This window comes from Panicum virgatum, unplaced genomic scaffold, assembly GCF_016808335.1.
Source record: "Panicum virgatum strain AP13 unplaced genomic scaffold, P.virgatum_v5 scaffold_4491, whole genome shotgun sequence".
Taxonomy (NCBI): Eukaryota; Viridiplantae; Streptophyta; class Magnoliopsida; order Poales; family Poaceae; genus Panicum; species Panicum virgatum.
This window is the reverse complement of record NW_024376393.1, coordinates 1-25177: the sequence shown is the minus strand read 5'-3', so window position 1 is coordinate 25177 and position 25177 is coordinate 1. Positions and strand designations below refer to the sequence as shown.

Sequence of the window (25177 nt, the reverse complement as noted above, 5' to 3'; positions counted from 1 at the left end):
TCGAAAAGAAAAAAAACGAGAGAAAAGGGGGAGCTTTGATGGAAGCCGGCAGGGCAGCGCAGCGCAGCGCGCGGGTTGTACCTGCTCTGCCTGCCTGGGGAGTGGGGAGGCGACCGCTGACCCAGCCAGCTAACCAACCACTGCTCCGCTGCCCTGGTCGTCTACCTCCCTTTCCTCTCCTCGCTCCCTCGATCCAGTTCCCCTCTCTTTCACTCGTTAGGAAAGGAAATAGCCGGATCGATCCGCTGCTGCTGCTGCTGCTGCTGCTAAAGGGCAAAGGGAAGAACAGCAATTGCTTAATTGGAGTCGGTAACATATGATGAGATGGGGGAACAGTGGGCAGGCCGCGGATTCCTTCTACCAGGTCCGCCCGGATTGCAGCCAAAACGTCCCCAGCACCAAGTTCAAGATCAAGGTGAGCTTATGCTTCTTGTTTCCTCCCCGTCCCCGATTGGTTCGAGATCCAAGCCCCAGCTGCGTTGGTTTCAGGCCGGCAAGACATTGAGCGTGCGGAAATGGCACGCTGCGTTTACGCGTGAAGGCTGCTTGGACATCGCTTCTGTTCTAAGCCGCATACAGAGAGGGGTATGGTTCAGTACGCTCCGTTCCTTGCTCACACCAATTCATCTGGACCTCAATCGTCTCTCCACCTGCCCTCTGTATTTGTATCTGTTTACTAGGGTGTCCACCCTGCCATCAGGGGGGAGGTTTGGGAGTTCTTGCTTGGCTGCTATGATCCTGGGAGCACCTTCGATGAGCGGGACCAGATTAGGCACAGGAGAAGGTGACCACACACTCCCCCTCCCTCTAACTGTAAACTACTTCCCTTTTTGAGGTTTCCTGCGGTATTTCCCCCAACCGATGAACTAAATGCTGAGGTAAATTAAAAATTATCACAGGATGCAGTATGCTAGATGGAAGGAAGAGTGCCGAGAGATGGATTCTCACGTTGGCAGTGGTAAAATTATCACTGCCCCAATCATCACTGAGGATGGATTCCCTATCAATGATCCATTGGTTTTACTCGAGGCTACGCAAGGTACTTCCAGCAGCAGCAGCAGCAGCAGCACCAGAGTTGAGGTCAGCGACTCCACGAACCGTGTCACTGATAGGCAAATCGTTGACTGGAAGCTTACGCTGCATCAGATCGGTAAGGCCTAACCAGCTATTCTTTTGTTACTATTGCCTGCCATTATTCCATTGTTTTCTTCTTTCCTAAGGAAGCTGCATGATAGGCCTTGATGTTCTACGCACTGACCGCTCCATGGTATTTTATGAGAACAAAGAAAATCTTCAAAAGTTGTGGGATATTCTAGCTGTATATGCATGGATTGACAAAGAAGTCGGTTATTGCCAAGGTGGGTACCTCACACTTGCACCATATCATTTTTTTTCTTTCCTGGAAGGTATCTTACATAGGTCTTTTTTCCCCCATTCCTCATCATGATAGGAATGAGTGATTTATGTTCGCCCATGATAGTACTGCTGAACGATGAAGCAGATGCATTTTGGTGCTTTGAGAGGTTGATGCGTAGGCTGGTATACACTGCTTCTCCATCAGTTTTTTCTGGGTGACATGATTCTTCCATCTTTTTAATCTCCATCTGTTTGAAATTTTCAAAGAGAGGGAATTTCAGATGCACACAGCAGTCTGTTGGAGTGGAAAACCAGCTTCAGCATCTTGCTTCTATCATTCAGGTGCTCGACCCGAAGTTACATGACCACCTAGGTATGGAACGAGACTTGTAGAGCTGTTAGACGTTCAACCTGTGTCACCATTTGCTGGTTTTACATTATGCAATTTGTTCTTGTTAAATCCTGAACACAGAAACACTTGGTGGGGGTGACTATCTCTTTGCATTTCGCATGTTCATGGTATTGTTCCGGCGAGAACTATCGTTTGGGGACTCCTTGTACCTTTGGGAGGTAAATGCTACATCTTGACATGTGGTTTTAAATCGAAAACATTCAATTGATCTACCCATATGAGGTCCAATATTTGAACTAGGGCCATTGGACTTTGTTGTAGGCCTCAGATTGTCAAGGAATAGGAAATTCTTGTTGTAGTATTTTGTTCTGTTATTTACTTCTTTTTCTCTTCTACAATTTCAGAAAAATGCTCAAATATATTGAAAACAAGTTTTTGTCACTGGTGCGGTGATGGCGTCCAACACGGTGAATGGTTCCTTTTAGTTGCACAATGTGTCCAAAATGCATGGTATAAGGTTTTAAAAGGCCTATTTCAAAAATTTATAAGACTATAGCTGCTGGTGGTAATCAGTCATCTCTCGATTTTGTCTCAAAATATCTTAGAATCTCTTACAGCATGCAACATGTAAGAATGTCAATGCAAGATCGATTAAGAACAGTTCATTGCAACATGTATCCACTGGTAGCTATGGTGGTGCGGGTAACCAGTTACCACACAGCTTTTTAACCCTGCATCTAACTAGGGTTTGAAAAACTATCAAGATGGCTACCATCAGTAAACAATCATAAACTCAACCTAGTCGGGGATTAGGGACTAGGATACATGGTGGCACTAAAAACATTATTTGATCTTTGCTTAAGTTATGAATGCACATGGATCCAAGTTGAGGTTGTGGTATCCTACACGCCAGCGCACTATGTCCGAAAAAATGAAGATATATGAAGTTCTGTGTTCAGTCACGTTGATCACTGGCTTTGTCCTACCAAAACAAAAAGAAGCCAAAACTTTGATAATTGTGAAGAACCGGAGTGCGCAACGTACCCTTTTTTTCAATGAAATCTTAAGAAGTGTGTTGTGGTTTACCACTGGTAGCTGTTCAGCAACCATAGGAAGTTAGCCAATCGTATTTAGTATGTGACTTGTGAATAAATTGGTTGATAACTCATGATCATATTATTTTCGCATTGTATCTGCAGATGATGTGGGCTCTAGAATATGATCCTGACATCTTTACTTATGACGAAACTGGAGTTGCAACTCACAAAATTGAAGGATCTAAACCAAAGGTAAAATCAATACGTCAGTTTGGCAAGTACGAGAGAGAGAATATGAAGAATGGGGTAAATGATGGTGATGGACCTGTCCCTATTTCGGTTTTCCTGGTTGCTAGTGTTCTGAAAGAGAACAGTCCAAAGCTTCTGCAAGAAGCTCAAGGGATTGATGACGTTATCAGGGTAAGCTGGATCAAGCCATCCCTTTCCTGTGTAGGATGACATAAGTAAAAACTCATATGAGCAGGGAACAAATCCTGTGGCAATGTGGTTTACCAGTGGTAACTGTTCAACGCCATAGGAAGTTAGTCAATCGTATTTAGCATGTGACCTGTGAATAAATTGACATGGAATTTGTTCCTTTTTTTACAATGCTTGTGGAGGCGTTGGGATGCATTTCATGTGTCTATGATTTGTGGGCCCAATTGAGGGTAGGCGTCGGGAGGCGTTAATGAGGAGGCGTCGAGAGGCGTTAGATGTGTCTATGGTGGGTGGGCTCATATGTGCCGTAACGCCTCCCAATGCCTCCAAAGTTAAGAGGATTAGAAATTCATGACAATTCCTTTTTCGTAGTTATTTTTTAAATCAAGGGTAAGAGGGTAAATTCTTAATCATAAAAACAATATTTTTAAACAAGATTACTTTAAATCTTTTGCACAAAACCCCTTCTCCCTTTCTTCTTCTCTCTTCTCTCTTTCTTTTTTTACTCGGCCCCATATCTTTTCTTTTCTTCTTTCACCTAGCTCCCTTTTCTCCTTCCTTCAATTCCCGTGCTTTCCCGTGAAACAGAAAGGGGCGACACCCCAGGCTGCTCACCGGCGGTGAGCTCGCCGGCGACCGGCCCTGATCCACCACCTTCTCCTCGACCTGCTCCACCACTCGGACCCCCAAACCCCTCTCCTATATGCTTACAGCAGTGGCGCCATGGCAAACAGCGAACGAGAGCTCGGCCAACGGCGGGCGGCCGCGCCAGCACCTTCCTAGCCTAATCCCCTAGGCCGAGGAGCATCGCCAACACCCTCTCCATGCCCGCAGACCACTTTCCCAGCCCAAACCACACTAGAACAGGGCCCTCCACGGCGGCGGCCATGACACCGAGGCATGGCGGCCGCGAGGAGCTGTTCCGGCGCAAACAAGGCCGCTCCCAGCAAACCAGCAGCGGCATAAGCACCACATAGATGCACATCACCCTGAACACACGACTCAACCCCCAAGAACAACGGCCCTAATACGGCGCTCACCGACGACTCGAGGTTTCTGCACAATGGCGAGCGGAGCAGGGATGGCGACGGTGCTGCAGCAGCAGTGGTCAATGGCAGGGGCTAGAATCTCTTCAATTCGGTCAAGGGATGGCTGCTGGTGATGTGTGCGCGAGGGATTTGAGTGGGGCACAACGACGAATTTTGGCGATGGAGGTGAGCTCTGTGAAATGGAAAGAAATGGGATGGAGGTGAGCTCCGTGTGTTCGCGTCCGTGACCGGGCAGCAGTGCCCTTTTATTTGGGTTTGCACAATGATCATACTATCCTTGAAACAATAAAATTAAGAAAAAAAATTATTTTGCGTAGGCGTTGGGAGGCATTAGAAAGTGTCAGGAAGTATTTCCAAGCATGGTAAAAGGGCTCTTTTTCCCAGATCTTGAGAACAGAAAAAGCACGTAAAGTTTTGTGTGTGGATTTCATCCCCCATGTAACATTTGCTTTATTGTTTTTTTTCTTAATTCAGATATTGAACAATGTTAACGGGCATTTGGATGCGAAAAGAACCTGTGCTGTTGCACTGAAGCTTCATAGGAAGTACCTCAAAAAGGTGATTGGATGTGGATAAGTTTTCTTGTTCTTTAAGCCTCAGATGTGTGCTGCTAGTTGACTGCTAATCTTATGCAACATTTGTTCTTTTTGACAGATGCAGGGAAAGAAAACCTAAGACCGATGGTGAGATACCGATACAGCATATGTGACTTACCACACGGGGTTGTAAAGAGCATGATGTAGAGATTTTAGAGTACAGTAGTTGTTTTTGTAAAACAGTGTTGACCCCATGATTGTTCTCGGCTTCCATGTATTGAGTGAGTGAAGACTGAATAATGTAATCATCCACTGTAATAGGGCTTGGGGTTCAACGATGCAAGTTGAAATGTATTACTCGTCAACACATGAAAATTGTACTACTTCTGAACACACGAAAAATCGTGCATCAATATTTTCTGTTTTGCTTATATTTCTGGAGGCACTGGAGACCGACTTAGATTATTGCTGTGCAACTGCTTATATTTCCAATATTTTCTGGTTTGCTTATATTTCTGGAGACACTGGAGACCGACTTTGGCCCTGTTTCTTTTCGCTTAGCTTATAATCTAAGCGTGGTCAAAAGAAGCGAAGATTTTATCGCTGATTATAATCGGAAACAGACCTTTGAATATTGCTGTGCAGCCGCTTATATTTCAGAGACCGACTGAATATTGCTGTAAAAGGGATGAAAAATAAAAGACATAAATTCTGTGGCTGCTGGGATTCGAGCCCAGGTCTCCACGGCCACACCACTAAACTACAGCCACTTTGGTGTACGCTATGATGCTTTAAGATTTCATAACAGACCAATGCATCGGATGAGTCGGCACATGCCATTCGACATTCGTTGCGTGCTTCGAATCCGGGGCGATTCCAAACTTGAGGGGGGCAGCCGCGCCGTCAGGGGAAGGGAATGCAAGTGGAAGCCATGCTAGATCAGCTTCAATCAAGCAAGGATCCTTTATTTGCAAGGCAACCACATCCAGACAAGATCCCATCGCTGCTGGTTGGTCGATCTGCTGCTGGCTAATTCACTGTGCGCGCGTATGCGTAATCAATTCAATTCAATCGACTGGCTGCTAAGCCGGTTGGCATGCACCAAGCAGGCGGCACTGCTGCTGCTGGCAGCAGGCACGCCGGCCGCGCCCGGGACAGCTGCGCCGCCGGCCTTGCCAACACCCTCTGCTCCCTCCTCCTGGGCCTCCTCCTCGTCGCCGCCGTCGTCCTCTTCGTCCTCTGGCTCGGCCTGCGCCCACATCGCCCGCGCTTCAACATCGCATCCTTCTCCGTCGCCGGCGGCCTCGACCCGGACTCCAGCCCCGCCGGCACCAGCCTCGCCTTCAACGTCACGGACCGCAACCCCAATCGCCACATCGGCATCTACTACGACGCCGTGCATGCCTCCGTCCACTTCTACGACGCGCTCGTCGCCTCGGGCCCCGCCTTCGCCGCCAGATGGTACCAGCCCAACAAGACCACCACCTCCATCACGGGCTTCCTCGATGTCCTCGGCCCCGCCACCACCGACGCCTCCTGGCCCTCCTTCTCCGCGGCGGTCCGGGCCGGCCGAGTCCCGTTGCGCCTGCAGCTCGCCACGGCCATCCGTTTCAGGGTCACCAATGCCTTCCACTCCGGCCGCCAGAGGATGCATGTCAGCTGCGACCTGCTCGTCGGCGTCGAAGGCAACTTGCTGCCGGAGTCCCATGGGGCCGCCTGCGACAGATACTTCTGAGTTGCTTTTGGACTGTGTAATAATTCAACATCTCACACGAAATCGATCACAAACGATTATGTATTGCATTGTGCTGGTGGAAAGATCATGAAATTTCTTGATTCCAAACAGAGTTTAATTTTTTTTCCACGGGCAATAAAAAATAATTCACTCATACGAGGAACTAATGAACATCTCAATGAAATGTAAACTAAAATGGGCCATTCAATGAATAAATATGAGCTAAATCTCAATTTCACACAAATGGTAGACTGATAATCGATCCGATAGAAAAACGTTGCTAAACTAAATGCTTCATGGGTAATACACGACCTATTCAATCATGCCACTTCTAGATGGTAAAGAAGCATGTAACCTATTCAGGTAAAACCCTCCAGGGAGTGCAACTGATTTTTATTCAACCTGAATGCTTTTGTTGACTGTTAAAATTGACAAATATCGAGATTGACCGGTCAGCGTCCCATCGGTCAGACCGGTTGGATCTGCTGTAATCTAAGTAGGTTTAGATTTGGTAGTTTCGGAGATTTTGTAAACCGACTCGTCATCAAGGGGTACTAGTTCCCCTGCCATTTTTTCCATCTCTTCAATTATTTTGAACCCCATCACAACGAGATCGTGGCCTGTGCACCTAAAGTCCAGCTGGAACCTTCTTTGGTCCGTAATCAATGGGTGGTAACAACATGTAGCAGCTCTAACGTAAATTGGGATCCCTTTTCCTGCTTTTTAGTGAATGAAGAATTAGAACAAATGATTTGCATGAATGATAACAAGTAGGACTGACTCAAAGATGGTAATAACATAATGATCAGATACTGAAAAGATTGTTTTTGCCTATTGAACACAGTGTGAAAGGATCGGGTGCTCTAGCCTAAGAGGGGGGAGGGGGTGAATTAGTCACTAATAAAAACCTAGACCTATGGCTCCAATTAGTTTGCACAAAACTTAAACTAAAACAAGCTATCTAGATGTGCAACTAGGTTGTTCTAGTGAGAAACCCCTATCCCAAAAGAGTTTAGCAACCTATAACATTTCCTATCAAGAAACTACTTCTATGAAAGTGAAGGCATACAAATTGCTAGTATTAAAGGCGGAAGCTTAAAGAGCTTGGCAACATTTCTTGGCAAAGGTTCTGCGAAAACAAGCGATATATTTCAGAATGTAATATCCTTGAGCACTGGGATGATTCAGGAGCCTTTGAGAATTTTCAGAATTCAAAGGCAAGATTCTGGGCTCACTATCATGGCCAACCTTCTGATATTTCTTTGCCGGACCCTGATATGTACATTGATAAGGTCAACCACCGCTGCAGAGCTGACCCTGAGTTGGTAGCTGACCTAAATAAGGTACGGGTACCATTTGAAATGGATAATAGTTCTGGCCTAGCTACTGGATCGACCAATGCCAGGGCAGATAACAAGTGTACCCAGAACCAGTGCGGAAACTGGGACATCTATGTAGAAAAACCATCTGAAGTTAATAGGTGGGACTGGGAGGCTAATTCAAAACCCGACTTGAGTTGGGGAGTGAAGAATGAATCTTCTAGTATATGGGGTAATGGCAACTCAGGTTGGGGTGATGCTCTGGAGAAACGCAATTGGCGTGGCTCGAGCACCAACCTTTACTCATCAAAGATCAAACAATAGAAACAGCGACTTTTATGGTGGATCCAACAATAGATACCAGCAGGAGGATCCAAGTCACACATCTGGAAGGAAACGGAACAGCGAAGAGTACTTCCAGCAGAGGAACAACAAGCATAGGAGACAGGATGAGCGCTACCAAAGAAGCAGTTGGCAGGATCACAGGGGAAGAAATGATGAATGGCGTCCATGGCACTAGATGACTTGCAAAAATGGTTATTAGGGGAAAAGTGGCTCTTGATTTTGTGGCAAAATTGTGAAGACCTTGTTCGGTTTGGTGGGGATTGGATGGGATTGAGGGGGATTTTATCCTCTACAAGTCAAAATCCCTCTCGCCCCCCTTTGATCCCCTCCAATCTGCTGGGATTGCTGATTAACTGAACAAGCCCGAAGAAATTTTGGTGAAAGACCAGTAGGTTGTAGCTTTTGTTTTGACAGTTGCTGGGCAGCTGGCAAAGTGGTGCCTGTAATGTGATGTTTTTCTTTTCTTGTTATGGGAGCACGGCTGCTAGCTTGTTAATATTTCAGTGGAAAGAAATGTTCTCCACCTGGTTGTACTTCTCCATTAACACAATGTGTTATTTGGATTGGTACCACTACAATTCTCAGATCTGCCAATACAAATCCAAAATTCTGAAATGTACCATTATAATTCTCTGTTTCCCTCAGCAATGCCATTTTCTATGTCTTCCAGCTGCTTGGGCCTACTGTCAGGTGTATGCGTACTGTATGTCTTTCTGTATGGACCTTTTCGTCCGTGTCCCATTGTGAAAGGAGCCTGCGCCTGTGGCCCTAGCTCGCACTCTCTTCTTCCTCTTGCTCACTCTGTTTCTCTTCTTCCCCGACTGCACAAATTGGCAGAGATGTGGAGATTGTCACTTTGCAAAAACATACAAACTGGCAGATATTGGAGAAGATGGTGAGAGAGCTCCACCAAGGAACAAGGCTAACAAAATGTACCGTTCTGTCCACTAAATTGCATCACCTGTTTTTTGACTTCACAATATGTAATGTTACCTTCACAATGTAGGAAAGAAGCTCCATCAGATGAAGCTGGTCCCTCCAAAGCCAAAAAAAGAAAGTTCAGAAGAAGGGCGCCCCAAAGAAGTAGGCACACATAAATAAGAAGCTGAAGAAAGCTACAACCAACCCATATATTACAGTTGTTAGTAGCATCAGGAGGCTAGTCTACGAAGACTAGAGCCTGTGAGCTGCTTATGATATGCTTTTGTAATAAATTTAGAACTTGTATGCTGGTATGATCTGCTTTTGCGAGATGTGGCTTTGGACTAGTAATTGGTATGCAGGAACCTTGTAGTTGGTATGCTGGAACCTAGTGGTTTGTGAACCTGGGATGTTAATTTAAGAACTTCTGTACTGATTTATTGTTGGTCAGTTCTATCAATGAAATGACAGATCATGGTCTAAGTTTGTGATTCCAACTTGTGATGGCCAATTATGTTATATATGGTACGATTTCAACTTCTGATGGAATATATGACACTTTTTTTTGAAAGAACAGGAAGGGCAGACGCCCCTACTGGAAATTTATTTAAAAAGTGGGCTGGCAAGAGCAACCTGAAAACAAGTTTATAAATAAAGCATTGAGGGAGAGTGAGAAATTAAGAGACAAAGGAGGTGAAGAAGATGCTACAAACAGCAGGAAGAAAACTGTTCGAACAAACAATAGCATTTCAACAGAACACAAGATGTGAATTAATACCATCAGAACACACATTTATTTCACCTTTCCCTTCAATTTTAAGGTAGCATACACCCACACAGACACACATTAGCTAACACCCACACACATTTATTACCTCCATGCCTCTAAAAAGTTCAATCGCACCTGTTTATCCTAACGCGAACTTTTTTATCTATGTGCCCTCCCATCCATCTGCTGTTAGATTTTAACAGTCCCCCAGCCCTGACATGTGGGACCCACCCATGTAATTGTCCATCTTACCCCGTGGATCATCTCCTCAAATCTCATAAAAAAGGAAAAAACTATCCGTCCCGAATCCTCCTGTCTCCCGAACTCCTCCCGACCCCTGCCCAATACGCCGCCGCCGCCTGCCCAGTACGCCGCCGCCGCCTGCCCAGTACGCCGCCGCCGCCTGCCCAGTACGCCGCCGCAGGTACGGGCGCCGTCGCCGGCGAGGTCCGCCCGACCTCCCTCCGGCCAGATCCGCCCGGCCCCTTGCCTTCTGCCGCCCAGAGCCGGCCACCCGGCCCCCTTGCCCTCTGCGCGCGTGAGGCCGGCGCGGGAGGCCGCCGCCCAGGCCACCGCGGCGCGTGGAGGGACTTCCCCGCGACGTCGCTTCTCGAGCTCTCTCCTCTGTTCCCTCTCCTCCCCGCCGCGGCTCTCCTCTCCTCTGCCCCGCTCCGCTAGGGTTTTGCCGCCGCCCTCTCTCTCGCTCCCTTCCGGCTCCGCGAGGCAACCATCCGACCCGTAGAAAATGGTGGACGTGGAGGAGGTCGGGAAGATGCAATCGCAGATGCGCCTGCACGCCGAGCCGGAGGACGACGCCGCCGACCTCCCCCTGCTGGCCCTCTTCGACAGGGCGTCGCGGCTCCACGCCCTGGCCTCCAGCTCCGCCCTCGACCAGGTGCGTCCCTCCCTGCCCCCTCTTCTGGGAACCGGGATCGCCCCGCCCCTCCTCCCGCTCACCAAGAGATAGAGATCGGGCGAGCGGTGCTTACGCGCTTGGTTTCTCTGCCGCGCAGGATGGGATCCGCACCGGGGTTGATCTGCTGCGGTGCTGCGACGAGATGGTCAGCAAGCTCGGCCTCTTCTCCCCCAACGAGACCAAGGAGGACGTCTCCACCGCAAACCTCAAGTACCTACTCGTATGTCCGTTCCCCTCCCTCTCACTCTGCTCCATGTACAAGTCCATGAAACAGGTCGTGATAGTACTAGACGCCTGGTCAGTTTTATTCAGTTATCAGTACACATGCAAATCATGCCTTGTCAGTTTTATTCAGCTGTCAGTACAATTGCAAATCACGCCTTGTCAGTTTTATTCAGTTGTCAGTACAATTGCAAATCACAACAGTGCTAGTAAACTTAAGAATTGTTCCAGTGTTTCACAAGTTCTATTTTCTTCTGTATACCTCTGATCTTTGTTTGCATTCGTAGGTTCCCTATTACCTTGCGGAAATGACCGAAAAGATAGCACAGGAGGATCGGATCCCAGTTCTTAAGGCGTCACAAGACCACTTGAAGGTTATCATTTTGCCCTGTCACATTGTTTCACTAGGTGCAGCTTTTTAATTCGTTTATAACGAGGGGTCTCTACTCTCAAGCATGGTTCTCTGTCATCACGTTACCTCCTTTTGCGCTCCACAGGAGTTCATTGCTCTATGTGAAGTACTAGAGCTAATTCCAGAGGATGAGCTAGAATTGTCTAGGCAGAAGCAGCCTGATACTATGGCAAACAGAAGAACGCAGAAGGTGAGACCGAATTACTTTCTCTATATAAATTCTTAAGGTATCATTCAGCAGTTTCTACTCTGTAATTGGAGGACAGTAATATGGGACATGGTTCTCTTGTTGTGCTGAATCTATATGCACAGGCTGATTTTACTCATAAGGTGTCTAAGGTGGGTCAGTTTCCTGTAATTCACTCTTTATATGTTTATTGTTTCTTTTCCTAGGTTGCCCGGTTCAAACGTCAAAAGGCTGCTGAAACGAAGCTCCAAGAGATCAGAGAGAGAAAAGAAAGGCGTGGACGCTCACTGAGAGCAGCTGCTTTATCTGCCCCAATTGAAACTGGAGAGGAAGATGACTTGGAGGATGATGGGGAGGAAGAAAGAGAGGTTAGCATCCCACATCTGGAAGCTGTTTTCATGATATGTTTAGGTTTTTTCATATTTCAAATCAGAATGATCTGTGGCATGTGTGTGCCATAAGTATGGCCTTGCTTTTCTTGAAAGGAGATATTTTATTTTATTTTTCAAATTAAAACGAGCTTGTGATATTCTTCTAGAAGATAAAGCATTTCCATTTGAAGGTGGTATTTTAATTTATTTAGTCTAATGCTTGTAGGGAGCTTTACAATGTGCTGCATGTAGCAAGGTTCTTAGATACCTACAGGCTGTCAACCACATTCCCTGTAATCTAAGTTGCACGGATACGGATACACGTATCGGTATCGGGCCGATCCGGATACGTCATTTTCCCAAAAAAAACCAATACACGGATACGTTTTATATTTTTTAATAAAATAAATGATAGTGTATATTCATATGTATATTTATAAGAAAATAGAAATTTTAGGAACTAAAATGTGAGAGAATAAAAGTTTTAGGGACTAGAATGTGAGAAAAGATAAGTTATAGATACTAGAATGTGCTTCCAACTTGTATTACCTTGTATTCGTTTCTATATTAATCAGAACATATGCTCTGGTTCTGATTTTCTCTTTCTGTGCTGCAGGCTTGGTTAGCTACCATCTCCTTGGCTCTCTGCAAGGTTAGTTTGCTTTACATAACACTCAATGTTGAGCTCAATGTTGAGTTCTTTTTTCTGTTTAAAAAATAGTAGCACTTGCATTCATAGTGACATTTGATTTGCTATTATATTATTATTTTTATTTCCATATACAGGCGTTTGATCTTCTCGACATGCTAAAGAAGGAAGAAGAAATGCTTCTAGCTGTAAAGGAAAGGAAGGCAAAGGTAAGCTAATGATAGTGATTTGGTAATTTCTTGTCAGTAGTATCTTGGGTCAATTATTTCAGTAAACTATTTTTTCTTCAGAGAATGTGGGAGCCTCAGGCTATCATGTCTCAAAAATATAATAAATGCATATAATGTCTGCTTTGTGCAATTTGGATCAGATGTATTGCTAGCTATATAATGACAAAGTTTTAACTTGGAACCAAACTTGAGAAAAATATTGTGAAAAAATTGGTAGCTTTCATGTAGATCAACCCGCATGGTGTTAAGAGTAGCTGTGTTTCTCAAAATTCTATTCAGGGTTTGTTTAAATGTTGTCTGAAGATATGTTGTCCTGTCGTTGGCATGTCTTAATAAGATTTGTTTCTTATGATTGGCAACTGATGCAGAAGACCACTGGAAGTATTTCACCACTGTCTTTTTCTTGAGGAATTATAAAAAAATATTTCATAGGATGAATTTGGTTGTTGAAAAGTTTGTGCATATTTATGAAAAAAACGTGGATACTGAAATGTTAATAAATAAAAAATAAAAGCGACACTTCATAGAATCTAGTGGATTTTCTACCAATAAGCAGCCACTTTCACTCACGGTGCTCTGGCTTCCTATATCTGCATGGCTGTTTCAAGTAGACTCTGCATGTATACAGAGACTTATTTTGTTAATCAGAAAAATGGTCTGCTGTAACATTTCTGTTGCTTCAGGACGGGAATGCATTTGCTCGTGAAATGCTTGATGAACAGACAAAGAAGGCTGAAGCATGGCACCATAATGCTGCCAATCGTGTGGCATATTCCAAACCAGCTGATCCAATCACTTGCGCAACATTTGCTCAAGATGTCATTGAAGGTAGAGCAAGCGTTTCACAAGCTCACGAGCACAAACACCAGCCCCTGATATTTGGACCTGCAAATCTTGTTGGTGGTGGTCTAACCAGTGAAAGGGAAAGAATGGCAGCACAAGTTTTTCAGCCTAGTTGCAGGTATGACGCTGACGCATGCCTTAAGTGTTGTACCCCTGAAAGCTGATGTTTACCTTGTGTTATACCCTGGAACACTGCAGTGCTTAACATTTTCTATGGTATGCATTTCTGCTAATGATAATGTTATTTATGAATGTGGAATAAGCACTAGTTATCACAATTCCTAATGATTCACCCTTTGAAGTTTTTCCTTATTGGCGTATCCATATGATACAACAAGTTTGAAGTCAGATGTAAATAAAATTCTTAGATTTGCTGGTAGCGACCGATTTTTATTGCTACTGATAATCCTTATCCGACCCCTGGATTTTTGATGCTTCTGAGGGTCATGAAGCATTGTCAGAGGTTACAAGAGTGCCATCTGATTCATTTCCTTTTGCCTGCTTGTCTTGGCTTGAATCACAGGATGCCAACAATGAGCATCGAAGAAGCTGGTTTGCGCGAGATGAAAATGATGGAGAAGTGGCAAGACAGGGCTACCAAGACTATGAAAGAAGCAAACTCCGCGTGGCACAATGATGGCACCAGCTCGGCCCAAGAGGACGAGGACGCCATCAATTTTGCGCTACTCCCTGATGAGGCTCTCTTGGCATCTCAGCTAGAGGGAGACCGGAGATCCTCTATTGAGAAGGCCTATAATGCGGCACTCCGCGAGGTTGCTTTTTGTCTCACATTTTTTGTTGTTGTTGTTTATCTTAATTTTTGTTATGAATACATTATGGGGACCGAGGTGTGGGTAAATATGCACAGAACCCCTTATGCAATGGGGAAACTACAAGAATAGCTTCTAACTTAAATTTTTTTGCTTAAAGGCTGAAAAAATACACACAGGAAGAAGAACAAAACCCACCGCACGTTGGCCGAAGAAAGTGATGGAAGTCTTTCAGATGATCTATATGGCAACATGTATGACAAAAGAAGTGCGCTTTAAAAGAGGCGAGGAGAATTGGGTTGATGATCCCATAGTTCACGATATGGCGCTTGAGCTCTTTGCGAGAACGCAAAGAGCATATAGCGGCCAACAATTGCACAACAAATGGAAAAATATGAAACTAGACAAGATACTCAAAGAAGAAGACCAAAAATTGGACATTGAGGTATAGTATTTTAATTATTATCTATTTATTTATTTGCATTGACTTTACTTATATTTTTTTGTTTTTATAAAAATACAGGGTCCGAACCTTCCTCCTCCTGCAAGTACTCCACCTCCACAGCACTTAGGATTCACAGCCACGGCAAATGGTGAGATTCCGTGCCTCGTATCTTTTTTTTAGGACTCGTAGAAGTTGACAGCTGTGTCTGTGTTTGCCATGTATGCTGCCACCGAGACTTTGATATTCTTGGCATATGAGTATAACCTTGGTAGCTCCTCATGTAAATTGTGGTTGTTCCATATGTCATGCCATAACATAACCATTTGCCGATCACCTACATTACATTTGGCTAGCATCTTGTTGCTGTCTCATGTGGCACCTACCCCTCTTTGTATTATGTGTGTCATACTAGATTAACCCATGGCACATCTTTCCTGTTATAGAATCTAGGTGCTTGAGTAGCAGAGCTTCATTTTGCAACCTAATTTTCTTGATTCCCAGTCCTCCTTTCTCCTTAGGAGGGTCTTTCCCCTTGCATCCATTGTCAGCACAGCTTTTAGGCATTTTGGCCATTGATGTGGCATGTGCACAGCAGTACACAACTACACATCTTTACCTAAGTATATAATTTATCGTGCAACTACAATAAACAAGTAGCCTTTGCAGGCATGCATAAACTTCTTGCTTCCATAGTATAAGGAAATACTTTTTGAATGATGATTATTTTTGCAGGCATGGAGATTGACACTAGCCAGCCACCAATTGTTTTCAAGAGTCAGCTGTACACACTTACGGGGGTTCCACCTGAATGTCAAAAGATCATTGGCAAGGGTGGAACATTGGAGGTGAGCTTATATAGTTGGTATATATATGCACTGAAGCTACTTTATAACACTATTATATTGTAATCTCTTATCTACTTTTATAACACTATTCTACTTTATAATACAGGACAATGGGAATTGGTCTGATTTGGGGGTGAAAGATGTGAGACTGATTTTCTATGCTATTTGCAAGTATATGAGATGCTATTTCTATGTTTTATTTTAAAATTATGACTTAATGCAAAATGTATTCTACAGGGTCAAAAGTTGATGATGATAGGCACGAATGCTGCAATCACCAAAGTACTACAAGAGGAAGTGGATACCTTGGTATGAATAAATTGCTTTGCTTGTTGTCCTTTTAGTCTTTCATATGCTTGCTCCCTCTTGTTGAGAAAACCAATGGAGAATTGAAACATTTGGTTGCAGGTGATTGCAGCTGCAAATAATCTATCCACAAGGGAGTTGAGCAAATCACTCCAGTTACCAGCAATAGAGTTTTTGCTGGTAAGTTATTGCAATTCAAACCATATCTTCTCTTTCTCTTCAAATATGAGAATAGGTGCTCATCCTTACGATTTTGCAGGAGGAGAATGGTCACAAGAGTGACCTTGAAATCTTAAGAAAAAAGATGGAGCATCTAGATATTGAAAACAAGAAGGATAAAGATGAACTTCAGCAAGAAATTGCAATTTTAAAGAAAAGGCAGATGGTTAGAATGATTTTATCCACTTAATGTGTGCTAGTTACTTAATTTTCTTCTTACCACTCCTTCCAATACAGGGCTACATAAATGAAGTTGATTTGCTAAAAAAGCAACTTTACACGGCGGAAGCCTTACGCAGCGATATGCATAACCAGCTAATGGTCTGTTTTAATACTCTTGCTATATTTTTTATTATTAAAAATACCACTTTTAGTTTAAAATTGCGATTTAATTTTGAATGCAGGAATTAAAGGGAAGCATACGGGTCTTCTGCCGTGTGCGACCCATTCTTGACAAGAGCAGTAGTGAAGATGGTGCAATCTATTGCTTGGAGAAGGGACAGTTTGTTGGCCGCCGTGTTTATCTGGAAACATCATCAGGTATTTGGGCATTTATTTGTGGCTTTTATCTATACAACACTATAACAAATGGTAGGGGGGCGGCGGTGGGGGTGGGGATGGGGTGGCTGGGGATGACGGAGCCGTGACTTTTTTGAATTACGAATCGCAAACAGGGGAGGGGAGGTGACCCTGAGGATGTTGAAGGTGCCATGTCCCCTGGCTGCCAAATCCATGCTCATTATTATAGATACAAGAGTATAGTACAAATGGCACTTAACTACTTAGCTTCACAAGATATGATTGTTAAATTAATTATTATTTTTATGCAGGGGCTATAAAAGCTTTTACATGCGATCGAGTGTTCCCTCCTGGAGTTTCACAAAATGATATCTTTGTTGAAATATCAGGATTAGTGAAGAGTGCAATGGATGGCAAGAAGGTAACAATAAACTAATTGTCCTTAGCCCTGCGAATGCTCCCTTGTCTTGCGGCCATCAAACATTCATGTTAAATATTACATAGTGTTTTCCATTTTTGCCAAAGTTCTACACAATCAAAAATTGAACAAAAAGATAGTGTGCTAAAATTTGTTTGCCTACTGGCCATTAGAGGTGTACTGTCGCTCCAAAGTACTACTAGGGTAATGCGGCGCGCCCTTGCGCGCCGATTGTGCAAAAAACACACGTAAAAGAAAAGTTTAACAGAATGCTATCGTGATTAGATAGAAAATTGCTCAAAGGTTAATGCCACATTTTCCATCTTTTAATGTACATTGCAACATAATCAATTTCATATAATTTAATTGAGTACTATTTAAGAGATAGAATGTTATTCTATTACACAGACATGAAAGTATTTGGAATTCATGTACAAATCAGTAGCCAATGTAAACAGAAAAGTCACAATTTGTGTTGTCCCATTTGAAGGACGTGATACACTGATACATGCAACTTCATTAGAACAAGCAACAACCTAACATTTCAGTGTTCCTGATGCACTGTGCCTCCCCATGTGCAGCCACTCTGACTAAGGCAAACTTTATTAGAGGGAGCAACACCCTAAGATTTTACTCCAAATTTTCCCATGTACCCTAAGGCCTAACATCAGAATGATTGGTTAAAATCAGTCAAGAAGGCTATACATAAAATATGACAACAGAGAGAGAGAGAGAGAGAGAGAGAGAGAGAGAGAGAGAGAGAGAGAGAGATTAGCCATGCCTCTTATATTAGTATAATAGGGAGAGAGAGAGAGAGAGAGATTAGCCATGCCTCATATTAGTATAATAGGAAATGAAGAGGACAAAGAGAGAGAGAGGGAGGGAGTAGCCATGCGTCTTATATTAGTATAATAGGAAATGAAGAGGACAAAGTAATATGTGATACAGCATAGGCTACAAACAGCATGTAACTAACCTCTTTGCCAAATTGAGCTTCATTAATAACCTTCCCTTGAGGCCGCACTGCATACAGAGTTGAAGAACGTGATGAATAGATGGGTAATATACAGTTAGAATATCTGCCCTTGAATTGGCGCAAACGAATAGTAGGTATAGATGCACCAAAATGAGAATACTCATTTTTCACAGTATACATCCTTTGCTGCTCCCACCCTAAAAAATTGGCAGATTTGTGGTGAGGTCCCTGTCGATGGCATAAGCATTAATGCTTAGCGAGTAAAATACTTTTAATCTTTATGTGCGGGTATAAATGATAAGGCAGCTCATAAATTAGGAGAAAATCTAATTACAATATGAGCAAGATATTAACCTAAGCACATAGCTGAGAAGAACACTTAAATTGCTAGCCAGAGACAAATGATTAAATTGTTGGTGGAGAAGTAAGAATCTGCAAACATTATATTCCATCAGTTTAATTTGGGAACATGGTTGTCCAACTTGTATTACGAAGTTACTTTATAGTGTTCTTTCAAGAAATGATAAAAATGACCATATGAGACAAACACAGACCAATAACTTGCACAAAATTTTATACCTACAATCCAGGATAGTTTCTAACAAACCATCAGTGCTCTTTTACTACACAGCTTGCATCAGACAGTAGATCAAAGTCGTCTTGTTTTTCTTTAAAACGAACCAATGGAAAGGCCTACCTTGATAAAATATTTTGGTCTTATTTCATATATTCAAAATCACAGGCAGCATCTGTGCTGGAGCGAGTGGAGCCATTGCTAGATATATACATCACTGTAATCCATCATATTACTTTCTCAAAATGGAACACAAAATGAAGGGTAAAAAGGTTTCATGCATGAAACTGCCCAAAAGAAAAATGTTACTATACACAACATTTGCCAAAAAGATGATCACTGAAGGTGAAAATTTTTAAACTGCATGGTTTACAACCAGATGAAGCAGCATATACAAAAAATATGCATGTGTGATTCAGAAACTTATATCACACAAAGATAAGTGATCCAATCTTGATTATATGCTAATTCTTCTGATTCTAACAAAATATGTCCAGTGACAAAAATGTGCACAGGTGGAGTGGAGATCCATGGAGGAAATGAGCATTGCACACACACACACAAAAAAAAGACATTCTAAATTTAAATACACTACTGCTAATTTCTTAGGTATTGACATATATTCTGATGAAGAACACAATTTCAAAGCTGTTGAAAAAACAATTCGATATCAAAAGTCTACATAGTATGCTTTGATGAGCATACATTTCTGTTATACATTTGAGAGACACAAAAAGGAAAGGTAGGAAACTGAAACCCCCATGGGATACTTAAAACACCATAAAAGGAATTGGTTGCCGGTAAGGAAAAGCAATGCTCAGATTGAGACAGCATTGATGCTTTTGCAGACATGAGTAGAGTTTGATCTAAAAAAAATAGGAGAATCGAAATTAAATATGGAAAGAGCACTTACACTATCATCTTTGTGGGTGCAAACAGGTCAACACAGAAGTTCAGACCTAAATTGCTTCCATGGAATAAAGTGATGCCATGAACATATATAAATAAAGAAAAAGATGCTATGTATCCTCCTATTGTGACAAGCAGAAGTGAGCAACTGCAGTGACACTGTTGGACGATGATGTTGCTCACTTCTCAGCTCAAGGTATCACCATGGTCCCAAAATTAGGAAACAGAATGGCCATTAGTTAATTATTAGTACGAAATGTTAAATAACATTTTAGGTGTCAGGCTATTTCATAAAGTTATCAAATTAAATTTGGATTAGCAACTATCAGTATCAAATTAATTGTCTCAGTTGCATATTTATATAGCAAAATAGAGAAAAAATATCCATACAATTGGAAATACAGATTCTATATAGATTATCTTGGACAAGGTCAAATCTCAAGGCCAAACTTACCCGGGCACAAGGTATCTACAACATGATGACTGCCTTGAAACCACAATACAGTTTCAGAACGGAGCCATCACTTAAAGTAAGTTTTGCACAATTGAATAAATCACAAGCGCACCGAACAAATAGTAATAGAGATGATTTAGGTACTGGTGTACTTACCTAGATTTTTAGAATCACGAGGACCTGTTGTTCGTGCTCATCAACTGTAGTGGACTGTCATGTTTCTCAGTTTCTCACTAAGGTCATATTCCATCTTTTATCCCTATACACACGTTTTGGTAAATCAACTATTTTAATTACATAAGGAAGCCTAAGCAATAAACCATGCAAGCTTCAAGTATGGAAGATACAGTTATGCACAATTAAATACCTCTGCTTCCATTGATAAACTCATCATTTACTGCACTGAGATATCAAGGTTTTGATTGCTTACTATTTGCTGTGAATCAACTGACTTGTTATCTTACAATCTGTAATTGCTTAACATACATTTGTTACAGCAGAGTTAATACTAATTCTATTTGAGGTACAATGTGTGGTAGTGGCATTCATCAAAAACATTGAAATCAGCTCATTTGTGATATTGCCTCCCACTACTTATGTAGAAAATAATTTACCTATACCAAATAGAATCTAAGCAGGTCTGCTTGTGATTTTCACTAATCTAAATACAGCGACCCTATAATGTGCAGAAATTTGAAGGGAGTCATACGAACTTATTTCAAAAATAAGCATATGATCAACTAAGCATGGAAGAAGAGACCATACCTTTTTTTTCATATCCTCCAACTATTGATTCAAAACCAGCCTCAACATAAATTGAAATCCAATGGCAGCACCTCACCTAGAATAAGCACAACATGAAACAATTTGAAGTATAGATTAACGAGATAACAAGCATAATAAAAATTTTGCTATTTTGGTATGGTTGTGTTGGGTCGGCTAGAAGCTTAGGGGGGAAAATGACTATACTAAACCCACTCCTTCCGAGATATTGTAGTGCCACGTGTAATGACTTTTGCTATTTTGGTATGGCTTGTCTGTTTATTTCCTAAGGTCGTTTCCTGCATGCTTTTATATTCTTTATTTCCTAAGGTCATTTCGAGCGTGCTTTGATATTCTTTATTTCCTAAGGTCGTTTCCAGCTTTGATATTCTTTATATCCTAAGGTCATTTCCAACATGTTTTGATATTCTTTATTTCCTAAGGTCATTTCTAGCATGCTTTGATATTCTTTATCTGTGCTAATTGATATTCAACTTCAAGGCATAACTGGTTGAAAGTTTCATTAAGAGTGTGTTCTCTCTATTTTATAGGTTTGCATATTTGCTTATGGGCAGACAGGCTCTGGTAAACATTTACCATGTTAGGTGATGATGGAGATGATGTAAAGGGGGTGATCCCACGCGCTGTGGAGGAAATTTTTGAGACCAATTCATATTAAGAGAATCTTTGGGCCTAGCTCACCATACAGTAAAGGTTAGCAAACTTTTTAGGGTGGAGGCTTCCTTCTCCCGACCCAAGTTTCAACAATATCAACCTAACAGCCAAACAGCATCACAACTAAAGTTCAAAAGATCCATCACCACTTGTCCTTGTTAACATTTTTCCCAATTATCCTCTCAGATTTTTATTTATTTGTTGTATCCAATACAGATTGATATGAGTGAAATTTATAACGAAGAAGTGCGCAATCTGAGCTCAATGGCTTCAAATGATAACGTCGTTAAAACAAAAACCAGGCGCTTGGAGCTTTAAAGGAAGCATTGAGCAAGAGGTGAGTGTTTACAAAGGGAACAATTGTGTAGTTAACATTCATGTTAATTATTATGTAGTGTTTTCTCCATTTTTGCACAATATATAATTGAACATACGAGCATGTGCTAAAATTTGGGTGCCTAGCCACTAAAGATTCCTAGAATTGGAGGTGTTCAATCAGGATTGAGTGGTTGCATAGCAATTCGTAGTCCCAAATATAATTACGACCGCATTGCGCCCTAAGCTCAACTTCATCTTGGTTTTCCATGTAAGGCTTCAAATCTGCACATCAAAGGTAGAACTAGTCCCATAATATGTGAGACAAATGGAACTTATAGGCATTATCATTTGTCTTCTATGGTGTTTTAAAGGAACCATCAGCTTTACCCATGTACGCCTATGCTACTCCCTAAAAACATAGGCAATATGTGTAGCGTCATCACTTTTTTTTGTGACATTGTATGAAGTGTATCATTTTAGTTAGCAGTCCTAGAACAAAATTCAAATATCCTTGCAAAGAATAGTTGGAACGATAAAGGTATAAACCATGGGGTTTAGAATGTGACTTAGTTTCTTTGACAAGTAGTACAATGTGCAACATATTATTTGTCTTGTTTACACCAAAATGTTCCTTTGGATGGATGTTACCTTTTTTATACACTTTCATTCTAAAATAAATGTGTATTTTCCTCACATTTATTATCTAATCAGGGCTGTTGCTAAGACTTCGCGCAATGAAAGATCATCTCGAAGCCATTTTATTTTCAGGTTATCCATATATTCTTATAACGAGGTTAGTGATAACTTCAAAATCAAAATAGTTTGTTAAATTTATAATTAATAAAAAGTATAAATGTCTTTTTTAATGTGACAGAAAATGGAAATGTGCGAAGGAGCTCTTAACATCATTGATTTAGCCGGTAGTGAAGCGGCGGACAGTGATGCTAAAGAAGTACAAGCCGAGGCCAAGGTTAGTGTTAGTGTTCAAGTATTTATAGCATTAAGATCAATGTTTTTAAGACGATAAAGCGAGGCGTGGTGACCGACTACCGCCTTATGCTTAAGCGAGTAAGGCGTAAGGCGAGGCGACGCCTTATGGCCATCCAACTCTAGTAAGACTAGAATTGGAAGCATGTCATACCTTGGTGTTGTCTCCTCTCCAGCCTGTAGTCCCAAGTGTCCATCCAACAACACACTGCAATGGAGAGCCAATTCATGTTAGTACTTAGGTATTTCATAGGGAATATGGCACCAGCAAAAATAGAATTTAGTTGAGGGACAGGTAAAGAATAACAAGTACATAAGCACACTGCCACAAATAATAAATCCATTACACAAGCAGTTTAACAGATAGTCCACTAAATAAGATAAACTGGAGTGCTCAGTGAGCACATTCCATACAAAATTGAACCTCTGGCATTGCTGGCCTCTCATCACCATCAACTATCCTCAACAAACAATAAGGGGCTGTGAAGCTCTCAGGCAGTCCTCAACTGAGTTCCAAAATTCTGTTGAAAGGATGGTGTCATGCACTTTCTTTCCTGCTTCTGTTTTTGCCAATCTGGACTTAGTCCAGTCATCACTTACAAATAGGAATTTCAGAGCATCCCTATGAGTGTGCAAGCTGCGCAAAGTGAGGAAAGCAGTAGCAAAACGAGTTACTCCTGGTCTAACAAGATCTCTACCTCCTGTCTTCTCCTCATTGCATCAAGAAGCCTCCCGTGCCGATAAATAAAGGTAGTAACTTGTCTTGCACGTGCAATAGGCTTGCTGAACACCTTCATTTTGCCAATGTCCTCTAGTAAAGTCCAAGCAATGTGCACACATGGTGTCCAAAACAGCGTTGGAATTCTTTCCATAAGAAGCTTGCAAGCTGCCTTATAGTTAGCACCATTGTCAGTGACTAGTTGAACAACCTTGTCTCTTCCAATGAGATCAATTCTTTGCTGTAGTAAATCTGCCAACATTGGTGCATCATGTACTTGACTTGATGCATCAACGGACTCCAAGAAGAAAGTTCCCTCTGGACTATTGACTAGGAAATTAATGAGGTGACGGCCTCGCCTATATGTCCACCCATCTGACATGAGTGTACAGCCATATTGCTTCCAAGCAGCCTCATGCTTCTCCTTCAGTTTGTTGGTCTGTTCCACAGCCTTTGCAAGCAATGGCACCCTCACCTCATGGTAGCTAGGAGGTTTATATCCAGGTCCATACTGTCAAATGGCCTCACACATAATCTCAAAGCTCCTTGCATTGATAGCATTCAATGGTATTCCACTCTCATAGAAGAAATTGGCCACATGCATATTGACTTCATCTCTTTCTTCCTTGGTCCTGATCCTTCCCTCCACACTGGTTTGTGCAGGTCCATTCTTAGAATGCCTTTCCTCAACCACTTCTTCAGGTTTTTTCCCGAAGCATGGTAATCACTGATTTTGCTTTTGGTCTAGGTGGTAAAGATGCAAATTTCAGAGCAGATTGCTTCCTTTTGGATGCTGTCCCTGAACTTGGATGTTGCATAGTTGTACCAGATGACTTGAGTGGAACTTGGATGCTGTCCCTGAACTGGTTCTCACTTGGTACCACTTCCACCACTTGAACACCATCATCGTCATCATCTAGGTTTAGCACTCTCCTTCTTCCCTTAACTAGTGCTGCTTCCATTGCAGCAGCAATTTCTGTTGTTGTCTTAGGACATTTGATAGCATCTCCATATCCACCTACAAGATGCTCCTTCAATCTCTTGATTCTAGCCTTTACTTGCGTTCCACAAAGGACACACTCAACCAAATCTCTGTTGCCAATTTCTGGCCAGAAGCCATACTGCCATCCAGGATCATTAGACTTGGCCTTCCTTTTCGGATCTGTCCTTGGATCATATTCAGCAGTACCTGAGCCTACACTCTGTGGACTTGCACTATGTGGACTTGCTTATTTGACCCTTCTTTGAATCCCTAGTTGCTCATTTGGCCTTGTTTTGTTAAATGAAAAAATAATAAAAAATAGGGTCAAAAGAGCAAAGTTGAAAAAGCAAGGTCAAAATGGTAGTTAGCCTTCAAAATAGGGTCAAATAAGCAATTATCTCCTTTTTTGTTGAAAATAAACATATTAATATTTGTTGTCTCGTATATTATTGCTAACATATTTTTTTTTCCTCTTGTTTTAGGCTATAAATAAAAGTTTGCTTTATTTAGGGACAACTATTGGTCAAATTGAAAGAGGAGCTGAATTTATTAATTTCAGAAAACTCCCAACTTACAAGAGAACTACAGGTGAAAATAGTTAAGTTAATTCTTA

General features: G+C 42.2%; 2 protein-coding genes and 3 long non-coding RNA genes across 9 annotated transcripts; 4 read left to right on the top strand and 1 right to left on the bottom strand.

The window, feature by feature from the left end:
• The first annotated feature begins 42 nt into the window (after nucleotides 1-42).
• LOC120694263 (rab GTPase-activating protein 22-like) lies at nucleotides 43-21546 on the top strand. 4 transcript variants are annotated; one of them, XM_039977436.1, is made up of 26 exons: nucleotides 43-415; nucleotides 490-585; nucleotides 681-784; nucleotides 900-1150; nucleotides 1236-1358; nucleotides 1451-1539; nucleotides 1624-1729; nucleotides 1829-1926; nucleotides 11283-11369; nucleotides 11493-11597; nucleotides 11801-11962; nucleotides 12582-12617; nucleotides 12752-12823; nucleotides 13528-13805; nucleotides 14211-14460; nucleotides 14618-14902; nucleotides 14981-15050; nucleotides 15635-15747; nucleotides 15854-15889; nucleotides 15985-16056; nucleotides 16156-16233; nucleotides 16313-16438; nucleotides 16510-16593; nucleotides 16677-16812; nucleotides 17103-17212; nucleotides 21436-21546. In XM_039977436.1, exons 1-26 carry the CDS (start codon nucleotides 317-319, stop codon nucleotides 21487-21489), a joined length of 3120 nt encoding a protein of 1039 aa, XP_039833370.1. In that variant the 5' UTR covers nucleotides 43-316; the 3' UTR covers nucleotides 21490-21546. The 4 variants fall into 4 exon arrangements, with proteins under 4 accessions (XP_039833370.1, XP_039833368.1, XP_039833372.1 ...); XM_039977434.1 differs by having other exon boundaries at nucleotides 1221-1358; XM_039977437.1 differs by lacking the exons at nucleotides 43-415; nucleotides 490-585; nucleotides 681-784; ... (3 more) ...; nucleotides 1624-1729; nucleotides 1829-1926 and adding exons at nucleotides 10185-10752; nucleotides 10871-10993.
• On the top strand, nucleotides 5600-6605 carry LOC120694265 (protein NDR1-like). Its single transcript, XM_039977440.1, has one exon. The coding sequence runs from the start codon at nucleotides 5865-5867 to the stop codon at nucleotides 6501-6503; it is 639 nt and encodes a 212-aa protein (XP_039833374.1). The 5' UTR covers nucleotides 5600-5864; the 3' UTR covers nucleotides 6504-6605.
• On the top strand, nucleotides 8418-9571 carry LOC120694268. The gene is made up of 2 exons (XR_005683406.1): nucleotides 8418-9099; nucleotides 9174-9571. It is a non-coding gene; the product is annotated as an uncharacterized LOC120694268 (long non-coding RNA).
• Nucleotides 15092-18623, bottom strand: LOC120694267. 2 transcript variants are annotated; one of them, XR_005683405.1, is made up of 4 exons: nucleotides 18540-18623; nucleotides 18186-18382; nucleotides 16053-16165; nucleotides 15092-15433 (listed from the first exon to the last, which is right to left on the bottom strand). It is a non-coding gene; the product is annotated as an uncharacterized LOC120694267 (long non-coding RNA). The 2 variants fall into 2 exon arrangements; XR_005683404.1 differs by having other exon boundaries at nucleotides 15155-16165.
• Nucleotides 21547-21563: 17 nt separating the features above from the next.
• Nucleotides 21564-22828, top strand: LOC120694266. The gene is made up of 4 exons (XR_005683403.1): nucleotides 21564-21598; nucleotides 21776-21896; nucleotides 22589-22670; nucleotides 22752-22828. It is a non-coding gene; the product is annotated as an uncharacterized LOC120694266 (long non-coding RNA).
• The last annotated feature ends 2349 nt before the right edge of the window (nucleotides 22829-25177 follow it).